This window comes from Centruroides vittatus, unplaced genomic scaffold, assembly GCF_030686945.1.
Source record: "Centruroides vittatus isolate TY-2023 unplaced genomic scaffold, ASM3068694v2 contig_680, whole genome shotgun sequence".
In the NCBI taxonomy this organism is placed as follows: Eukaryota; Metazoa; Arthropoda; class Arachnida; order Scorpiones; family Buthidae; genus Centruroides; species Centruroides vittatus.
The window spans coordinates 2,192,442-2,215,036 of NW_027122427.1; the positions used below are offsets into that span (position 1 = coordinate 2,192,442).

Here is a 22,595-nt window from a genome sequence, read left to right on the forward strand (position 1 = left end):
GGAACTGAGTCCGAACGTTATTTTTATTTTATTATTATTTCCGTTTTATTATCTTCTGTTTGGGGCTTGTTTATGTAGGACGAAGGTTCCCCACCACTCTCTTGTTAGTAATGAAAACATGAAGATAAAACAACTCGCGGAGAAATAAGCGCCGTAGGAAAAATCTTGCGCATATGCGCTGCCCAGCGGAAGTAACGGTCCGCAGAAAAAAAATGGAGGGGGGAGTCCCCACAATCACTAGTAAAGAAATACTTGATAAACCGTCTTAAACATCCCAGAAAATTATGATAAATACTTTGTAAACGGTTTATAAGCTTTGTCGGAAACTTAAAGCTGCCAGAAAAAAAATTAATGTTAGCAACTAAGTATGTAAATAAGGAGAGTAGCTCAGCTGAAGTGTGACGTCACCTCAGTATAAAACCCGTACGTTAACCGAAGAAGGGAGGTGAATTCCAAATCGAGGCGACTTTGAGAGCGAGGTGAATTCGAAAGCGAAGTATTTTCTGATAGAAGTCCAGATTGATAATTGGACGATCCAAGGTGTTAAAGAGGAGTTCGATTGACGATTTGACGATATCGAAAGGATTGAGGAAATAGTTTCTTCGTATAGTGAGGTGACGGATAGACGTTTAATTAGTAAGAGATTTTGTTCATAGTTCCTAAGTATTTGATTTGTCGAATTTTCAAAGAGGAATTACTATTAAGTTAAGCTAAGTAGCTAAGTTTATTGTCGGGTTGACTTGTTGATTTTCGTTAATAAATTTTGTTTGTACTACGTACAAATGTCAATAATCCATTCTAGTTACTAATTAAATATATTTGAACTTTTGATCTGACTTGATATTTATCGTTATTATTACTAATTTTTCGGTGCACGCTTAAAAGCCCAGGCCTGGCAAACTAATCTCGAATCCGCGTAAAGTACCCGTTAGATTAATGGAAGTTTTACCGACCGCACTTTGTGTCGATTTCCTAAGATACTAAAAATAGTACTTTACAACTGGCACCCGAACAGGGACTCTTTTTGCTTTTGAGTCGATAATTGACTTTTATTGGATATTCTAGCGTATTTATTGATATTTGATTTGCTTAGTTTAAATATTTGGATTCGATTTAGATTTGGTAGAGGAATAACACCTCTTTACAATAAGTAACAAGAAAAAAAAAAAAATGGATGAAAGTGCACCAGTAACCCGTGCTGAACTGAACAGCCAGCAGCAATTGTCTGTTTTTATTACAACAAGTGTCAACCTTGAGTAACGCAGTAACACACTTAACGTCTTGTGTTACGACTGGAATTTCCGAGCCTACAACACCGAACGTTACTAGTGCTGTACGGCCCGAGGCGTCAACGCCAAGGCAAGATGTGCCTTCAGCGCCAAACACGTCCATGGTTTGGCTGCAAACAGCTCCGCCACCACCGGAGATACAATTTAACGGTAGGTCAAACATAACTGCGTCCGATTTCTTGCAGGACCTCGAACAATATTTTCAAGTTAACCAAGTACCTAGCGCTCGATGGGTGGATACTGCCGCCAGCCGTCTCCGCGGCAGCCCAGCGATGTGGTGGAAAAACGATGGCCGCCACAGAATTGGTTCCAGTTGTTGGCCTTTATTTAAACGATCCTTTTTGGACTTGTATTCCCCTCTAGCAGACGAAGTAGCCGTCGCCCGAGAACTTTTCAGCCGACACTACACCGGCAACAATAATGTAGAACAATTTTATATGGACTACTGTAAAACTGTATCGCACTTGGCGACCTCTCGCACGAGAAGAAGAAATAATACAATGCATCGTTGATCAGATGCCGTTATCCCTTCGGGAGTATTTAGAAAATAGACGATCATACTCTCTGAATGAACTAGTACGCACTGCTAAAGAGTAAGAATTCCGCCGAAGTAAAAGTAAGCCTTCTGACACCAGTTCCAGTCAGCCCCACGTAAGTAAACCTCCTGAACCTAAAACTTCTACTCCAGCAAGACCAGCTGTGACGTGTTATGCGTGCGGCGAAACTGGTCATTTCTCACGCACTTGCCCAAAAGGACGACAACAACCAGTACAGACCAACAACAAAACGTTTAAGACTCCAGGGTCAAATACTCGACCGAAGATGGCCATGACGAGAAGACAAACGTCGTTAAACTAGACGGGAGACAGCGAGAGGAGGACCCTGTCTCCAATCCTGAAAAAAATACCTCCACCGTAGGACTGATTATTGCAGAAACCTCCAAGCTGCCTGAGGTAACACTTTTTATTAATGATGTAATGACTTTAGCCCAAATATTTACGGGATCAGATTTTACGTTAATCAGTGATGCAGTATGGCGAAAGATATCGCTTAAGAATAAGGATATCCGGTTACAGTCCGGATTTAATTTTCGTTTAGCTGTGGAAGGGGGAAAAGGAACCTCCGTTGGAAAGTTCATGGCCAATATCCTCATTGGAAACGTTACACTGCGACAAGAATGCGTAGTAGTTAAAGGACTTGTTATTCCATGTTTATTAGGTCGAAATTTTGCCAAGACGCATGGATTGAAAATTGATTTTCAAAATTCTATTATTTCTTTGGAAGTCCCAAAGACTAGGGACCAAAATGTACCTAATTTGGAGAAATTACAAACAACCCTGAGCGGAGAAAGGTTAGTACAATTAAAGAACGTTCTGCTTAATTTTCCGCAAATTTTTACAGACAAACCGGGGCTGACGAATGTCATAGAACATGCCATAGTAACAGATAAGGCATCTCCAGTATGTGGACACCCGTACAAATATTCGGATGTGAAACTAGCCGAGATGAACCGGCAAATAGAAGAAATGTTAAAAGATGGAATAATACAGCCATCGACTTCCCCATGGGCATCACCAGTTGTGATGGTAAAGAAGAAAACAGGAGACTGTCGTTTATGTGTCGACTACCGGAAGTTAAATCAGGTAACTGTGACTGACAAATATCCGTTACCTGTTATTTCAGAACTTTTGAATTTTTTAAAAGAAGCAAATTACATAACGACACTTGACCTATCGTCCGGCTACTGGCAAGTGCCGCTAAAAGAACAAGACCGGCAGAAAACTAGCTTTATCACGCATAGTGGACTCTACGAATTTCTGGTTATGCCGTTTGGGCTCAAGAATGCCCCAGCCACGTTCCAAAGACTAATGGACAAAGTTCTCCGACAAGAAAGGGGAAAATATTGTGAAGTATACTTAGAAGAGTATATTATAATGTCATCTGACTTTTCAGAACATATTGAACATCTGAGTAAGGTTTTCGAAAGACTGTCAGCTTCACGGTTAACCCTGCGGTTATCTAAAAGTCATTTTTGTCGTCCAGACGTCCATTACCTGGGTTTTAAAGTGAGTAACAAAGGAATAGAAACGGAAGAAGAGAAAGTAAGGGCAGTACAAAATTTTCCAGAGCCCCGAAACATAAAGACTTAAGCACGTTTTTAGGCATGTGCAGTTGGTATAGTAGGTTCATTCCGAATTTCGCTACAATTGCCGAACCGTTATACCAATTAAAACGAAAACGATGGTCGTGGACCGAAGAATGTCGTCAAGCATTTAACGCTTTAAAAAGTAAGTTGATTACTGCACCTATTTTACAGCTACCAAGATCCGGTGTACCGTACACTTCGTACACAGATGCTAGTACAGTAGGTTTAGGAGCAGTGTTGTGCCAGGACAAAGTAGTTGCATACGCAAGCAGAACGTTAAATTCAGCCGAACGAAATTATACGGCCACAGAACTCGAATGCCTAGCAGTAGTGTGGGCTATAGGAAAATTTAAAATTTACCTGGATGGAACTGAATTCACTGTTGTCACAGACCATTCAGCCGTACGCTGGCTAAACAGCTCCAAGACGTTATCAGGTAGGTTGATGAGTGGACTTTGAGATTACAAGAATTCAATTTTCAAATACAGCATAGGAGTGGAAAGAACAATCAACTACCTGATGCGTTATCCCGACGACCTGTTGAAAATCCTCATCAAATCGAGGAGACTGATTTAACCGCCAAACTGTTAGCAGTAACAACCTTTGAGAAGGAACAAATTTTAATTACCGCCTAAGAAAATGATATAGAATGGAGCGGACTCTACCGATACTTGGCCACGGGGGATTTACCAGAGGACCTACTTTCCTGAGGAAAGAGTAGTAAGTCGGCACATTACCGACTAATAAATAAAACCCTGTATTATAGCAGAAAGCCAGATGATACAGGAAGTTTTCGTCCCGTCATTCCACGAGACTTAAGACAAGAAGTTCTAAAGGAACTACATGATCATCCAACTGCCGGCCACTTGGGTATAAGAAAAACTACGAGAAAGGTCCAGCAACGCTGCTATTGGCCCGGAATGCGCCAAGAAATAAAAGAATATGTACTAGGATGCCATACGTGTCAAGTGACTAAGTTTAGCCAAAGAAAAACGGCCGGACTTATGCAAGTCTTCGAATTAACTGAACCCGGGGAGAAAATTGGAGTCGACATAATGGGACCATATCCGCGGTCCAATAAAGGTAACCAGTATCTATTAGTAATGACTGATTACTTCAGTAAATGGGTAGAAATTTTCCCACTGCGAAAAATTATCGCAGAAAAGGTTGTTAATTGTATGTATAACAAATACTTTTGTAGGTATGGCATGCCTAAGACTTTGATTTCAGATAATGGACCACAATTCATTTCTCACCTCATGGCGGAAGTATGCAATCGTACTGGGATACGACATATCCTGACCACACCTTACCACCCGCAGTCTAATTTCAGAGTGAATAGAACGATCGGAAGGATGATCGCTGCATACATAGAGCGAAATCATCGCGAATGGGATATTCTTATATCGGAACTGGCTCTAGCGTTGAGGACGTCAATACAAGACTCAACTAAATATACACCAGCCCGGTTACACCTTGGAAGAGAAATTGCACTTCCCTGGGACCGATTAACGAATTATCCAGAGTCCCACGACAGTTACCGAGAAATGGGCGGAACTGCAAAAGATTCAGAAACAAGCCCGAACTAACGTAAGAATGGCCCAACAAAAGCAACAGAGGGCGTACAATTTAAGAAGGCGACCAGATATACTCAAGGTGGGTTCTTTTAGTTTTATAAAAACTCTCCAATCTCCTCCTCTAGTCGCAGATATAGTGCAAAATTAGCACCCAAGTGGTCCGGGCCATACGAAGTCTCCAAAGTGATATCACCGGTCGTATACGAAGTACAAGATCCCTATACTAAGGCCAGTTTTGGACGACATCATATTGCTAACCTCAAAAGATATAACTTATTCCCGAGGAGAAGCACGCAACCACCCCTAGCAACGACAGATAGGGGCAACGGGGGATCGCCGACGAAGGATCCTACCGCTATTTCACCACCTCAAGCAAGACTCCGTACGTCCGGAATCATTCATCGACGACTTCGTCCAGTTCAAAGAGTGGATTACCGTCAACTTGCCGGTACGAAAGAGGTCTAAAAGATAGAGAAGGAAACCAATAGGTAAATATAAAATTTTCTTTCAGGCGGTCGTTCGACCACCCATTGTAAATCCAAGGAAACCTAGAGGGGGAAAGGAATTTTGGTTTGGGGGGTTTAAAAAAAGTAAAATTTTCCTGTAAAGATTCATAAAGTAAAAATTTGCCTGTAAATCTTGCATGTTGCTTTCTCTTAACACTTCCATTGTTACTTAATACTTCCATTCTTAACATTCCCCCTGCAGATGGAAGTGTTAACTACCTCTATCCCACGGGGAAATTTTGAAAAATCTCTTCTTAGTATACATTCTCATGACGTACCCTATTAAAACGCAATCAAAAATGAAAAAAACCGCATCTGAAATAGTATAGAGTTCTTCATGGGAAGCCTTAATACTGTCCCTCTCCCCCGTGGGGAGGAATTTTGAAAAATCCCTTTTTACTGTACATTCTCATAATGTACCCTAACTGTGTACCAAATTTCAACTTTCAACTCTTAACTGTTTGGCTCTGCACTTATTATTATTATTATCATCAACCCACCTTGATTATATTATAAGATTCTTGAAGATGTGTGAATGAGGAAGGAATACTAAATAAAGCTGGAGTTGTGACTCAAAGGATTATAGACCCAAATTCGGGTAAAAGAGAGAAAAGCCAAAAGATAAAAAGTAGTGAGAAAGGTTAAATAGACCTTCTGTTATGCAAATATTGACTCTTAATTTTCTAACCTTCCTCTCCTTTCCCTGCATTTGGATCTATAATCCTTTGAGTCCCAACTCCAGCTTTATTTAGTATTCCTTCCAGTGTTGCAAGATTTGGCTACCCTTTTTTTAGTTTGGTGTAAAAAATACCACTTGGCCCATTGGCTAATTTCTGGGCTACATATTATTTATAAATATATTAGTCAAATCAAAATGCATTTTATAATGGTGTTTCATTGTTTTTTGTTAATTAGAGGCCAAAATGAAACAAATATTTGTGTTTTTCAGATAAATTTTTGTTAAATTCATTTATTATAATGGAGACAATCTATTTCTAAGTAAAAATTGAAAAGTGTCTCTAAAGTAACTTTTTAAAATATCCTTTTTTGTGATAAAGTTTTAATACTTATTACTATAATCTAGACATGTTAGTACTTAAATATGCTTGTATATTTAAGGATTAAGCCACAATATACAATATACTTGTGGCCAAAAACTCCTTGACTTCTTTCAATGTGGCCCAGAGAAACAAAAAAGTTGGACACCCCTGTTATAAGTCATGCATGTGTTCATACCTTGTTTAAAGTTTCAATTTAAGTCAATGTTTTAGTTAAGTGAAATGTTCATTAATCTAAAATATTGGTTAAAGAACAAAATAACCCTTAAAAGTAAATAAGTGAACTACCTACACTAAGATCACATAAAACATATACAGTATTTTGATCCTTTCATGCATGCTTTAATGTATAGTTCTAAAAATAGATTTATACTTTTAGTCTTGTGGCTGACTTTAGTCTAGTTCAGTAGATCATAAACTGTCCAAAAGTGATTTAAGAGATAGCTTATAAAAGTGAACAAAAATTCATAAATTTCAGAAAACATTAGTGATGTATGAGTATAATAAAATAATCATATTTAATGAATGCAGATATTAGTAGAATTACAAGAAAAAAAAATCAGCTTAACAATCATATAAGCAGAATTTACAGTTCGAATAACAAAAAGTATACATATGAATTTTCAGATAATATTTATATTTGAAAATCTGCATACTGTATATAATTTGAAACCACTCATCAATACAATGAGTCTTTGGTAACTTCACTTCTTATTTTCTTCTGTCTTCTTGGCTACATTCTCCAACTTTGATCCCAAATATGTTTTCTCTCATGCCAAAGAATTCCTCCTCCTCATTTGTTGAACATCACTTCTTTTACTTTCTAATACATTGCCAACTGATTATCAGAATTCACAAAGGTGATCCATTATCTTTAGCCACCTTAAGGAATTACAAATAGCTGTCATCAACAAGAAAAAGAAATAGATATATTAATATGAATATGAAGAAAAGAAAGAAAAATACTGTTTGAGCCAAGAAAAAATCCAGTTAAACCAATTCAAACTATTAGATAAAATGCTTAATATATTCACTTTTTGTTTGCATTGTGATATTATATATTAGGGAAATTATGTACAAATTATTTTTTAAAAATTAGTGACTTTGTCTCTAAATGAAATTCCTTTTTTTTTTTTTAGTAGAAAGATTATTAAAACAGAATATTAACATTAATCAACCAGATTATAAATTTAATCAACATGTTAAAAATATTTTATAATTATTTTCTAGATGTAATGTCAAATCAGTAGCACTTGCAGGCTATACAAATGGGGAGCACAAGCTATAAAAAAAAAATATGCAAGAAGCTTCAACCTATGATTCAATATGGGATCAGCACTCCCACAAGATGACACTGGTTGCAATTGGGACTAACTTTTGGTCAATGTACAATAAAGTTGCCTGGAACAATAGACAAATATCGTTCATTAGTTTATTTGATATTTGCAGAGTAGGCTAGATGTCATGAATTTTCTGTTGTTTGTCAATAATAGAGTTTGGGTCTTCCTTGGGGATTAGAGAAAGGGCAACACAAATGAAAAGGGAGCACATGTCCCAAGTGCCTCAATGTATGGGTGCCCCTTATCAAAACACCCCGCCTAATGTTCCACTTTTTACATTTCACGATTGTTCAAAGAGAGAGCTTAAAAATTGATGACCAGATAGTCGAGGCTAAGGTGTCTACTCTGGGAAACCTGGAAATGAATCCAGTCAGGTTAAAAAACTCCAAGAATTTTTTTGGGGTGGTCAGTCTCAGATATGTCAGGCCCCATCTCTCACCACCTAGCCAAACCCATTATAAGCTTGATAAAAGACTCTCTTGGTGCCCACAGGGCAGAAAGAGTAAAAAAAAAAAGCTTATTGTTATCAATGTTTACGTAAATAAGTTTTTTAACTGTCCTTAAACTACCATAATGTTTTGAAAAGTACATTGCAGTACACAATGGGAAGAGAAGACATTGAGGCATTGTTTGTATGATATGGACTTTTTCAATTGTCTCAGTGGCATATAATTTTGTTATTGTAATCCTGTTTATCAGTCATGTGAATAAAATGTCAGTTAGAAAATATTTGCAGAACTTTTTAAAATCATTTCTTCAATTTCAGGGGGTCTATGAACTTTTGTATGAGTAATTAAAAGGGAGAGAGTTTGCCAAAACTATACTATTGTACACAACAGGGAGGATATGGATTTGAAGTGACTTAAAAGCTGTACATGTACATGTACTTAATGAATGACCCCTACTTTGATTCTAATAGAAATGAACATCAAAATATTTTAATGAAATACAAAACTCTTTTAACTTTATTCATCCATCTATATATTATCTACTAATTTATAATATAAATTTCAGGTTCATTAATTTACTTAATTAAAAATTGATACATTATTATAATTTACTTGTATATGCAAGGTTATAAGTTTTAGTGTCTTTATTTTAAATAAATGAAATTATTGCTTAATTCATTAAATAAATTTCTTCATTTGAATGAATTTTTCAAAACGTTTCACAAAATACTTGAAAAATACAAATATTTAAGAGTGAGACAATATTTATAGGAAACATTAAAAATATATTTGTGACCTTGACCTTTTAAGGCCGCTCAGCTATCTTAAATACCTGTAAAATCCTATGTGGAATTAACTTTTCACCTAGATGTCTCCAACTATTCAATGTTTACTTTCAGGATTAACTGTGTACATGATATTAATGACAGAAGTTACATAATTCTCTAGTTCTTGATGTATAGGAACAAATACAGAACATATTATTGGAATCTTCATAAGGTCTATATTCACTAATATATTGACATGCTCACATATTCAGTAAATTTATCCATTTAGATGAATTTCCTCAAAAACTCTTTGGCCAGTTTTTAAATATATTTAGTCTTTTTAAAATTAAAATTTCACATATCTTAGGGAACATCAAAGACACGTTGGTGGCTTGACACGTTTCTTAGTTATAATAATAAATTATAGTAATGATTATATTGAAATACAGTAAAAAGAACAGTTCATTCATATTATTTTCTTTTAAGAATCTTTCCTAATTTTAATGCCTGCTAGCTCTTGGAATCCATCGCAATGCATTTTGTCCTGCTATAATTATAAGGCTAGTTGCTGCTTTAAGTATTTTAAGACTATTCATTTATAATTCAAATAAAACAGAGAAAAATGTTCTTTCACAATTGAAAATTTTTCTTTACAAAGATTAATTACATTGTCTTGATTAAATTTTTGCAAATAAGAAAAATTTTAACAGTTTGATTTATTAGATCAATAAATAAATTTTTTATACTAAAAGTATGATGTATTTAAAATCCTTCTCTTTAATCATTATATATTCTTTTTCTTATTTAGGATACTCCAGATAATACTTTCATATTAGATTATCATCCGTCATTTAAAAACATAGTTATTGGCTGTGGATTTTCAGGTAAGATATTTGATCTTTTTTTGTAAACTTTTAATTATTGTTCTAAAAATAATTATTAAAAAATTTAAAAATTATGTCTCTTTAAAATTATCTAATAAATTGCAAATTTAACTGATTTTATTAAAGTACAGATTAGAACATGTAAAGTTACTGATCTTAATTTGTCACTTAAAAATCATTACCATTCGTACGTAGTAGTCAGATGGAATTTTACTGAATAAATTAGCTTAATCCTTGTTTTCAATTCTCATTTTGCTGGTTAAAATTTGTATATATAGAATTTTTAGAAATTAATTTACAGAGAAAGTTTAGATTAAATATACATTATGATTTTTTCAAAATTTTACCAATTTTCCATATCATTTCAACAAAGAGAATCTTCAAAATTATTTAAAACAATGGAGTCAGATTATTTATCCAATTCTTACTTAATTGTATTGTAAAGAAATACACAAAAAATCAATTTTTCTTTCTGTTCTGACTTACGGAAGGTAGATAACTTCAAAATTCTAAAACATTACATCAATAATGAAATAAAAATTAAAGTTAAAAGCAAACCCTAGATATAAAGTATAACTTAAAAACTAAAGTTAAAGCAAACTTTTACTTTATATCTATTCAATAATGAATTGGTTATACCAATTATTTAAATTTTCTTTGGATACCTGTTTAGAATATACTTCTTGTGTGTTGCTTTTATTTCCATTAAATATATATTATGTTTTTGATTTATAGGGCAATATGATTTAAAGTTAATTACTTTTTTAGCACTACATGGTTTTTCAAATTTACAATATTCAAGACAATCTATAAATCGTATAATCATTATATCTAAATAATTTATTTTATTATACTTCTCTGATTCTTAGGTGAATTTAATATTTGAATTAATTTCAATATTTGAATAGGTGTCATCAACATACCTTGCAAAAAATATAATGCTCTTTAGGTTTGATAAAGTTTTGTCCTTATCTAGCATGCAGATAGAAATTCTGCTAGTTTCAGTCCAATTACTGAACCCATGGAAATGCCGTCAGTTTGGCAATAAAAGTTTTCTTTTACTGTAAAATAATTATTAGCCAGTGCAAAACTAATTAAGTCTCTTAAACAATTTGAAACTCCATACTTACATGGACTCTGATGTACCCTTCTATTAATAATGATATCATTACACAATGCTCATTAACTTATATTCAGGCAAAATTTCTTCTTTTTCTAATTTTAATATTAAAACGTCTGCATTTTTTACACTGTATTGTGAATTTGGAATAACCTGTAACGACTTTTTAATAAGTACTTAATAACAGAATAAGTGCCAACCAATTATTGATTCTGTGTGTTTTAATTCTAATGTTTAACTTAGGAATCCTTACATTTTCCTTAGGGAGTTTCTTTACTTTGATGTATTGAGATGTAGCCTTCATTGTATTTTGATGAATGGATCTCTTTCAAGTTTTTCAAAATTTCCTTGAGATATAATTTCCTGTTTCCTGTCTTCTAAATCTTGTAAATTCATTATTACTATTTGATGTGATTTGTCTGCTTTTATTAGGCAAAGGTTGAATTTTTTAATTCTATTATATTTACCTATGTAGTTTCTTGCTTTATAGTCCATAATATAACCTTTCTTGGTATTAAACTTCTTCAAATCTTCACTTGTCTTAATTTCCTCTCTTTCTTCTTTTTCAAAGTTACATTGAAACATTGCATATTCCACATCTGCTTTTGTATCTATTACTCTATTAAAGAAAGGAAAATTCATACTAACACCATACGACAAGAAATGTATATAATCTTCTGGTAGTTTCCTTGTAGACAAATTAAGAAGCAAATTTTTCTGCCATTCTATTTTTTCGTTTTCTAATGGATAATCAAATAATTTTAACAATTTAGCATTTTTATTTTTTATATATTTTCTATTATTAAAAGTTTGTAACCTTAACTTTTTATTTAACTTCTTTTTAATATCCTTAATCTGCTTAGACATAAAACTAATTGTCTTATCTTTCTTTCTGATAACTGATTTTATTATTAATCTTTCTATTTTCCATACTTCTTTGCGGATATCTCTTCTAATTGATTTTCTCGGTTGAAGTGTTCTTAAGGTGGTTTCTTCACATATACAGTTTTTTAAATGCCATCTATCTGCTCATGCAATTTCCTCAACCTTTTCTCCAAATCCATCCTTCTTAAAAATATATTACAATAATCCTTTTTGAATATATTTATCTTCAGAAAATTCTATTTTTCTTTATAATGGATATTGTTTAGTGCATTTTAGTTTTCCAGGTAATTGTACTGTGGCAGTGATAAGGATGGGTCTCTCTTTCGTCCATTTCTCATTGATGTTTCAGGTGTTTGCCACACTCCAAATTTTCCTTTTTGTGAGCATCACTGTATGTTTCCCTCTCCCACTTTGCAAAGTTGCCTTCATTTGCTAGTAGTTGTGCTGCTCTAGCTCTGAAAATAAAGGTTGTTACTAAGTTATGAAAGTTCAGTTTCTTTATTCAGTGTTTGCCGTATTACTATAATTAAAAAATGAAGTAGTATCGAATGTTCTTCGAATAAACCTGCAACCCAAATTATGTGTTATATATGTTATTCTATATGATTGGTTTATCGCAATTGAATCTAGATATAAATAATAATAATTACTTGAAAGCGCTGAACAAATCACCTATATAGGTTTGAATCCTTACTTTCATGTGTATATGAAAGTGAAAAGCCATATTTTATTATTATTATTAAATGTTTTAAAACTATAGATTCTATGGTTTGAATCTATATTTGTGTCAACTAGCTTTAATTTACTTTTACACTTCATATATAAACAAATTTCAATTGTTAAAATATTTTAATATTAATGCAATTGCCACCTTGCATCCTGGCTGTGTCACTGGCAGATAATACTAGATATACAGAAAATAATATTTCAGCATTAGAATATCATGTTGGATTGTTCTTTATAAAATTACTATTAAAATTTATTTAATTTCAAATATTCACTTATATATTTTTACTTTCCTGGCTGTTATATATAACAGAGGAAAAGTATGGCAATTGGTTAAAAAAAATGACCCCAAGATTTTTACATGAAATGTCGAGAAATGCAAAAAAATTTTGGGGTAATTTTTTGATATGGTTGTTAGTATGTTGTGTGTGGCATGATTTTGTTTACCATCTTCAAAGCTTAATAACCCCTGTGTGTTTTGTCAAAAATTTCTGAAATTTTGCAGGGAGGTTTGTTTATTAGGCTGATTAATCACCAAAATTTAATAGCATCAAAGGTCGAGGGGGTGGGGAGATAAAGGGGACGTGTGTATCTCCAGTAGGGTCAGACTTAATAACGAGTAAAATCATCGTTAGCATTTATAATTTTTTATAAAACTCATCCCTCCCTCAAAATTAAGCTTTTTGCCATTTTATAATAGTTAAAAATATAAAACGTTTTTTAATAAAATATGATAATGAAATGAACATATGTTTTAAAATCAAATGCAATGTGTGAATACTATACATTATAGATATTTTTATATATTTTATTAATATAATAAAAATATTATTTTTACAATTTATTTATATAAAACCAAATGTGTAATTATTATTACTTTATTTTTAATTAGGTACTGGTTTCAAAACTTCACCAATTATTGGAAAGATACTTGGAAATCTTGCTCTAAATCATCCCATATCATATAATTTAGAGCCATTTTTAATATCAAGATTTAAAAACATGTGAAATTTGTACTAATAATATTAAGAATTATGTAAAATGAATGCTTTGCTTTAATATAAAAATTTTACATGATTAAAAATAATTAGCAATATATTTTGTACTAAAGAATTCAATTTCTGTCAAAGAAGAAAAAGTATTAATGAATTTCATTATTAAAGATCAATTTTTTAAGTGCAATATGAAAATAACTAAATACATTATTTTTATAAAGAAATTATATTAAAATAAATGCAGAGAAAAATTTATTTAGTTGTTATTTGAAGTTAGTTGTTTGTTATAATTATGTTCTTAACTTAAAACACACAAAAAAAAACAATACAATTTTTCCAGTCGCACCCTCACAGGCAGAAGTTAAAGCAATAATATTTTCTCATCATAAAAACTGAGATATAATGATTGTAGAGAAAAATATATCTGGTACGAAACAAAAAAGATATGTTCCCAAGTCTCATTTTGACATTTTTCATTAGGATTAATACAGATTTCCTTATTAAATAATACTATAGAACTTTGATTAAATCTTAATTGTACGAAAGTAATTAATATTTGAATTAACATACCATTCTGTATAAAAATGAGACTTAACGGAACAATATAATTTACAATGAGCATTCCATTCCGTATCAGACCAATTCTTTCGTAAGCTCTGTTCACAATAAGATTTTATAATTACAGTACAGCATCGATTATTCGGGACTGGGGTTGTTCAGATAACCGATTGTTTATGAAAAAAATATATTAAAGACAAAACTGTTCTGTATCACGTCTTACAGAAACATACCTTACATAATGTAGTACATTAAACTAGGCCTACAGTTTAGGGTGGCAGCAGGGAGGGGAAGAGTGCTGCAATGTCATAACACTAGTGGAAATTTGAATTTGCCAACTGGAATGCTTTTGGTTGATCGGTATTTGGATAATCAATGCTCTACTGCAGTGATTCTCGACCACTGTGCAACACTTCAAAAATTTTGCGGCACTTTAAGGTGCCGCGAGATTTTTGAAGTGTGCCGCCACCAAGAATACCCATACATAAGTGAAGTCAATCAAGTAGTTCAATCGGTTCTAACTTCCAAACGGGCATGTAACCTGGAGTTGTTCTGGAAAGCTTATAAATCTGGTGAAAACATATACAAAGAATTCCATCTAATTCTTGGAAGGGATTCATCACCCAGATAGGAAATCCGTAAGACAACACAGAATATATAATGAAAGAAATAATTTCGTATAAGTACCAACATTAGACACTTTTAGTTTCGTTAATAAAGGCACATAGCCCTTATTGCACTTCTACCTTTTTTTAAAATATGCTTTTTTCACAAATAAAAACAAACAAACAGTATTCCCAATTAAATATATTCTGAAGCAATATCTAGTAACTGGCCTTTATAACACCATTTTTCATGAGATGACGGCTTATCACCTTTTCTAAACACCATCACTTTATGATAAAAATTAATTTGTCTAAAACAAATCTTCACAGAATTTTACTAAGATATTTATTTTTTCTGTAACAAATTTTGGGTATCTGCTATAATAACTGTCATCAGCATACATCAATATATGGAGCTCTTTATCATCAGAAAGAGACAAATCCAGAAGACCAGACAGATTGATATGGTCCACAAGTTCATTAATATATAAAGAAAATAATATAGGACTTAAAATTTTACCTTGTAATACACCAGTCTTTATATCACACGACTCTGTATATCCATTTGTACTTTTAACCTTGCAGTATCTTTTCTATAAATATCTATTATCAAATTCAAAATACATTTACTGATCATCATTTTTTCAAGCACAGCACATTACAGATTGATTTGTGCTGTCAAATGCGGCTTTAAAGTCGACAACCATTACATATAATTTCTTTTCTTCCTAAGCTGTTCCTGTATTAGACCAAATATTTATTTTAAATTGGTTAAGCAAGAAAAACGTTCTCTAAAGCCTGCTTGTTCTTGATGTAATATTTTCATTTCGTTAACCCACGCAAACGAGAATTCAAATACCAACAGCAGCCAAAAATTATATCCAATTGCTTTGCCATTTCTGTCAAGATAGCCATCAAAGTATCTGAAGACAGTTCGGTAGATCAGAATCCTTCGACCGATTACTGAGTCTGATAAACTGGTAAATAACTCTGCAGCATTAGGATTTCACCTTAAAATTCGAAATCCCGAAACACGAAGTGTTTTCTCAGAGATTGTTTTGGTACTATTTAAATATGTCAAAATAGAAAAATGATCAGGCCCTATCACAGGCAAAATTCAAAAGTCACCAATTTCTTCCAAGAAAAGATTACACAAAGTGAATGTGAAGTCGACAATACTAGCTCCATTATGAGAAATAAAGGTAAACTCTCCATATTTGCTACTGATGAGACTGCCATTTAAACAGATGAATTCATTATCCATACAAAAGTTATATAATAATTTTCCATGATGATTAGAAATTTCGTCTCTGGAAATTCTTGTAAGAAGTTCATAATTATTAAAATTATCAGATATATAGTATGAGAGATGCCTGATTGTCCCATTCTAGCAGTAAAATCTGCACATAAAATAACATTATTGTAGTCATATATATATATTCATCCAAAATCTCCAGTATGTCTGAAATAGTTATTATACAGTCCTTCCAACAATAATAGAGAGTTTCTAGGCAATCACTGTATATTCTATTATTTTCATGTAACTTTGATGAAATTTTTTAGTATATTTGATAGCAAAATATCAACAATTAATGCATAAGTTTGGAGAAAAATGATTAATAAACAAAAGAGTTAGATATTATCATCAAAATTAAGATGTCCAACATTAATAGAACATGTACTGATTAAAATTAATTACAAAGAAAGTAACGATTGGAATCCATGAAGTTTGCATAAAAATACAATCAACAGTGAAAATAAAGGTTTAGTAAAATGCATAGTACCTTACTATTAAAAATGGGATATGGGAAGGACGTAACTGTAGGGGAGAAGATCAAAATTGATGTGTTTTACCAGGAAGATAGAAAAGTAACTTGGATTGCTAAAAATTTGGGAAGATCTTATTCAACAATCTCAAAGTATCTCAATAATAAGGAGCAACAAACAGGAAGACAAATGAGTGGATGCAAGAATTTACCTGGAGAACGACGTACAATTGTTCGACGTGCACTGCAAGGAAACACATCTGTTCAAAAAATCAAAACTGAATTGAAGCTGAGCTGTAGTAAATCAACAGCGCACAATGTTTTGAGATCAACAGACAATGTTTCTTTTATCAAAATGAAAACAGGCAACCAGCTCAAGGAGAAACAAAAACAACTTCGATTACAGTTTGCCAGAAACAACTTTGAAAGAGGGGAAAGATGGAGAAAAGTAATTTTCTCAAATGAGAAAAAGTAGAATCTCAAAGGACCTGATAGTTTTAAGTATTATTGGGGAGGCAAAAGTCTATATCAAAAGCAGTACTCAAAGAAAGTAGCTACTGATGGTACACTCAAGACTTGGACTGGAATTGGATGGAATGGAAAGACAGATCTAGTATTTATTGAAGATTGAAACAACTTATGGACAGAAAATTGCTGGACAGGACTTTGAATTCATGTAGGATAATGCAAGCTTCCATGTATCAAAAACAATGTTATCCTTTTATTCAGAGTAAGAACGTCCAACTTTTGAACTGGCCACCCCTCAGTGCAGATTTAAACTCAATTGAAAACCTTTAGGATGATTTGGTTTTCCAAATATACAGGGTGTTCAGAAATTCCCATTACAAACTTCTAAGATTTGTAGAGGGGAATGAGTACATAATATTTTGATTAGGAACCCATGTCCGGAAACATACCGTTTCCATTCTACGATGGTTTCAATTCAGATGTTTAACTCTTCCACTTCTGTCGAGGGAAAGAGAAAAGTCTCAGAGTTGCTTGTCCTGGTATGCAATAGGGTAGACAGGATGACATGTACTACGTCAGACAGTCACCTGATGTCACTTAACGTCTGCCTTGCTGTGAGACTGCCTATGCGTCTCAGATACAGTAAACATGGTTTGGTACACGTTTTTGGAATATACAGACATGCTCCTTGTGTATGGCGAAGCTCGAGGTAACGGAAGAGCTGCTGGTCAGCTGTATCACAAATGTTTTCCGCAATGTAGCATGCCATCGCACAAACTTTTTGCCCAAGTTACGCAGCGGCTCCGAGAAACAGGTACTTTCACCACGAGGAGGCAGGACTGTGGTGCTAAAAACAACTAAAAACAAATGTGCTTAAGTGATAAATGGACGTTTCGTTATGTTTCCTTTCGAATAGTTACCTAATAACTGCACTGCATCACGGCTAATTCAAATTCCTCAAGCAGAAATGGAAGAGTTAAACATCTGAATTTAAACTGTCGTAGAATGGAAATGGTACATTTCCAGACATGGGTTCCTAATCAAAATATTATGTACTCACTCCCTTCTACAAGTCCTAGAAGTTTGTAATGGGAATTTCCGAACACCCTGTATAGCGTGGAAAGCAATGTAGGACTGAACTGAACTAAAGGCTGCTCTCATGGAGACATGGGAAAATACTCTGCAAGAATGACTGCAATTTTTGATTAGTTCAATATCTAATTGTATTTTTCACCTCGTTTCCAAAGATGGTAGCAAAATCAGCTACTAATTTTAATTTAAACATATTATAAGTCAAGATGTTCTATTAATGTTGGACATTCTATTTTTGCTAATAGTATCTAGCTATTTTGTTTAGTAATCATTTTTCTCCAAATTTGTGCTATAATTGTTGATATCTTACTATAAAGTGTACTAGAAAATTTCATTAAAGTTACATGAAAATAATAGAGAGTTTCTAGACAAAAACCATATGTTCTATTATTGTTGGAAGGACTACTTATCATCAGGAAGAACATAAAAAACAACTAAAAGGATATTTTTAATATCCATTAGATCTATTACTATTATTATTATTATTACAACTGATATAACATGGATTTCAATACACAAATGTCTTTTATTAAGACAAATAATAATATCTCCACTTGGTCTACCAACATCATACTGTCTACAAGCTTTGACTGAAGATTACTAATATTTTGAATTTTCTATCAAATAAAGTTTCAACTTTATCGTTATCATACCATGTTTCAACCAAACAACACATCTCTGCCGAATTAATTAAATTCCAGAACTATATTTATTCTTTAACCTTATCCTCAAGTACACTACACACTGTTTTCAAGATGTTTTCCATCATCATACATTTCATTAGAAATTATACTTCTAAAACAAGTTCTTCATCTTCAACCTGGTAGATTTTGCCATCCAAGTTGCATAGATAAATTATATCATCTACTATTAATCTATTATAGCATAATTTAATTTTTCTTACACCTTTTAAACGTAATTCATTAGCACATAATCTTAATTTCTTTCTAATCAATCTAATAGGTAGTGTTACCACTCGTCCGGTTTTCACCCGGACAGTCCGGGAATTGACTCACCGTCTGGGTGAACTATTAATTTTTTCCAGGAATTTCGTAGAAATTGTGAAATTAATTACAATGAAACAGAGTTCTTGCAAATATTTTTATAAATTTACACCATTTGAACAGCGAAAGACCTCACACTCACTGAAACTCATTTGCCATTCCGCCAAGTTACTCTGTTTACGCCAACGTGTGATGCACAACCTGCCTCTTGACCTCCTCTTTTCTTTTTTTTTTTTGTTTTGCTTGTACGTCCATACACGTCTTCTATGGAGCTAAATTATCTGTTCTTTCTTTCTTAATTTAGGTTACATACGTTACTCCTACGCAAGTCCCTAGTCCTTAACTGTAACTGATTTAGAACCAGCATGTACATTATTCTTTGCATTGTAAAATGACATTGCGCATACGTCAGGAACTTCTGTTCGAACAAACCAGACCTGCCGTCCGGATCAGTGATTTTGTAAAGGTGGCAACACTACTAATAGGTACAATCTAATAATCATCATTTATAAAGATATTAGTATCTTTTAAGTTCCTCATATTCTTATAAACTTTATTTTATCTTCCAGATCCATCAACTCACCTGTAACAAGTCTTTTTTGTAAGTGTGAAAACTTACCAATTCTATAGCCCTTCTTAATATTTACTTCAGAGACTTTTAAATTATTTTCAAACAAATTTTGCACCAAAACTATAGCATCCTCATCACTTCCATTATCTGGAAGACCAGAAATCACTATATTATTTCTTCTTTCTTTATCTTCCAACTTTAACAGTCTCTCAAATAAGTTTAGACTACATTTTTTCATGTCTTTGAATGACTTACTATTGGTTAAACTACTATAACTATTTTTCTCATCCTTTTCGTGTACCGAGATCCGAGACTTCATATCTACAAGTGCCGTATCCATGTTTTCTACCCACATCTGGATATTCGACAATCATTCCAAAAGAATTTGTAATTTGTGATTAGAAGAAATTTGCTATTTAAGCAATATACGAACACCTTTCTGAACATCAATTTCTTTTTCATCTTGAATTTATGAAAGAATCAATTATTCTGACGGGTCACTTGTAATCCCTTCATCTTCATTATGAGATTGCATTCTTACATTTCTAGCAGATGAATCTTGAGAAAATGGAGAAAAAGTCTTTCTTTTCTCAGGAAATATATTAGCCGTAAGATTCGGAAAGAAAAATCACTAAAATAGATCCAAAATTACAACTGCTAACTTTTTTCATCAGAAACAATTGCAGTGCCCATTGATGTAGACAGTCAAGTATGAATTATTCTAATGATAAGGTTGGATTAACTATCAAGGCTAGAACTTGAATAATTTTATAGATACTATGTGATTTGTCCAAATTATGTAGTAGCTATGAAATGAATTAGCCTATAGTTCTAATCCAATAATATCTATTAAAAAAGAAAGCTGTGCAGGCAGTCCTCAACTTTTGGATGTTCAGCTCTTGTACGTAATGCTTTGTTGGCTGAAACTGGTGTACAAAAAACAATTTAACATTTTGAGCTATCATGCAGTCACTTGTCCTCTTAATCTTTTGTGAAAATTCATTTCTATTGTGTTTTCTGTGGTTTAATCTATAATTTTAATACAGTATTTTAAATAATGTTTTATGCATTATAACATATTAAGATAGGAAGTTTTACTATTTTTACAGTGAATAAGAGTTTTATAATTTTTATTTTTAGCTCTCTGAGAATAGAACGCCATTTGCAACATGCAAATCTATCATTCATCAATTCTATGCATTTTAAGGAATGAATTATGTCCAAAAGTCAGAGACTGCTGTATTTATATTTTTAAGTAATCTTACAAATAAAAGCACATTTATGTTAAAATTTCTAAAACAATTAAATATTACCTACCTGGTTATTTATATCTAACTTTTTCTGTCAGATTTATATTTCTCCAAGAAACCTGAAATATATTTCTGAATTAAAAATATATTTTAAATATATAAAATTGTTTTGTATGATAACAGAGTGACAACAAAGTTCTGAGATGACTTGAAATATCCATTTTCCAAATACATTGTATTGAATACAAAAAGTGATAAATTCTTATAACAAACAATACATGGAACAACGTTAACAATTGTTACTTTTAAAATCTACCTTCACATACCTTGACACAGATGCTTCATAAAGCTGTTACAGATGTGAGGACCCGAACGGGGGTCGACTAGGAGGTCCGAATGGGAGATGTTAACAAGAGCTTAAAAATCTTCCTTTACAACACAAAGGGACGAAATTGGAGGTCTACATTGTCTAGTAGAAGTTTTTTTAAATATTTAAACAATGGAAAAGAACGAATTCGAGAAACACGCGACGAGAGAGGAATCAAGTTCTGTCGCGACGATGACCTCTCCTGCGCCCTCCATCGGGTTTCGAATTGGCACCAGCTGACAATGAGAGACCAATGGAGAGGCGACTTGGGGAGAAAACGATATAAAACCCAGCGTTTCTCAAGGACATCGGTTGGTCTTGTGTGGATACGTGAGTTTCCTCTCTTGCCGTGTGTGTTCACATAATATTTGGGGATACGGACCTTTCGGACTTTGTGCAGGCATTACCAACTGTGCTGTTTCCTAGCCAGCTCCAGATTCGTCGACTCATCCAGGGATCGCCGTCGAGCCGTGATCTACGCCCCGGGGCATACGGATTGTTCACCAACACATCGAACTGCCAGCAACGAAGACACGGAATTCTCGAACTTTAATAAACTTTATTCTCCGCGATTCGGATTGTGAATCTCTTCATACAAGAAAGATTTGTAAGGATCATTATATTTTCATTAAACGGTTTTAGATGGTAACCCGTCTCAGTGATGTCAGTCCATTCCCACTAGACAGTCTGACCGCTCGACCGCCATAACATTCTTTCTCCCCCATCGGCTAACCTTACACAGATGGCTTGCACTTGACAGATATTTTAACTATTCACGGATCAGGACACCCAAGTTTCGGCGTGAGATAGCATACACTCTGCTCTCCAATATTGACAAGCTATAGTTGATGGGGTTGGGTCTGAGCTATATGGTGACCATTCAGACCATGGGATAAAGTCAATTCCATTATTACCAAACCAACCCTCAATTTCTTCCTTCTGGTGCACTGTCTTGCTGGAAAATCTATTTCTGGTTGTCAAAGTGGGACTTGGATCAAGGAAGAGCAGCTTCAAGAACATCTTGAGAGTAAATTTTATGATTAATTTTCACATCACTGTCAATGAAAACTACAGACTTGTCTGTCACACAGATTCTACCCATATCACAACTTGTTCAGGTTGTTGTAAATGTGTGGTTATATATATAACTGGTTAAGTTATTAGAAACCTTT

At 33.3% G+C, this 22,595-nt stretch overlaps 1 protein-coding gene and 1 long non-coding RNA gene across 5 annotated transcripts in view; one reads left to right on the forward strand and one right to left on the reverse strand.

Annotated features, from left to right (window-relative positions):
- The window catches only part of LOC136980167 (peroxisomal sarcosine oxidase-like), a 31,939-nt gene extending 11,503 nt beyond the window's left edge, over positions 1–20,436 (forward strand). For 3 of the 4 annotated variants that reach the window (XM_067276219.1, XM_067276218.1, XM_067276216.1), the window contains exons 7-8: positions 9,941–10,016; positions 13,640–13,831. In XM_067276219.1, coding sequence (XP_067132320.1) covers positions 9,941–10,016; positions 13,640–13,755 — 192 coding nt within the window. In that variant the 3' untranslated portion in view covers positions 13,756–13,831. Of the gene's footprint in view, positions 1–9,940; positions 10,017–13,639; positions 13,832–19,804 lie in introns of those variants that run through there. The other variant, XM_067276217.1, reaches the window with a different exon arrangement.
- Positions 12,343–21,417, reverse strand: LOC136980168 (uncharacterized). The gene is made up of 3 exons (XR_010881507.1): positions 21,373–21,417; positions 21,120–21,175; positions 12,343–12,474 (listed from the first exon to the last, which is right to left on the reverse strand). It is a non-coding gene; the product is annotated as an uncharacterized lncRNA (long non-coding RNA).
- Between the last annotated feature and the right edge of the window lie 1,178 nt (positions 21,418–22,595).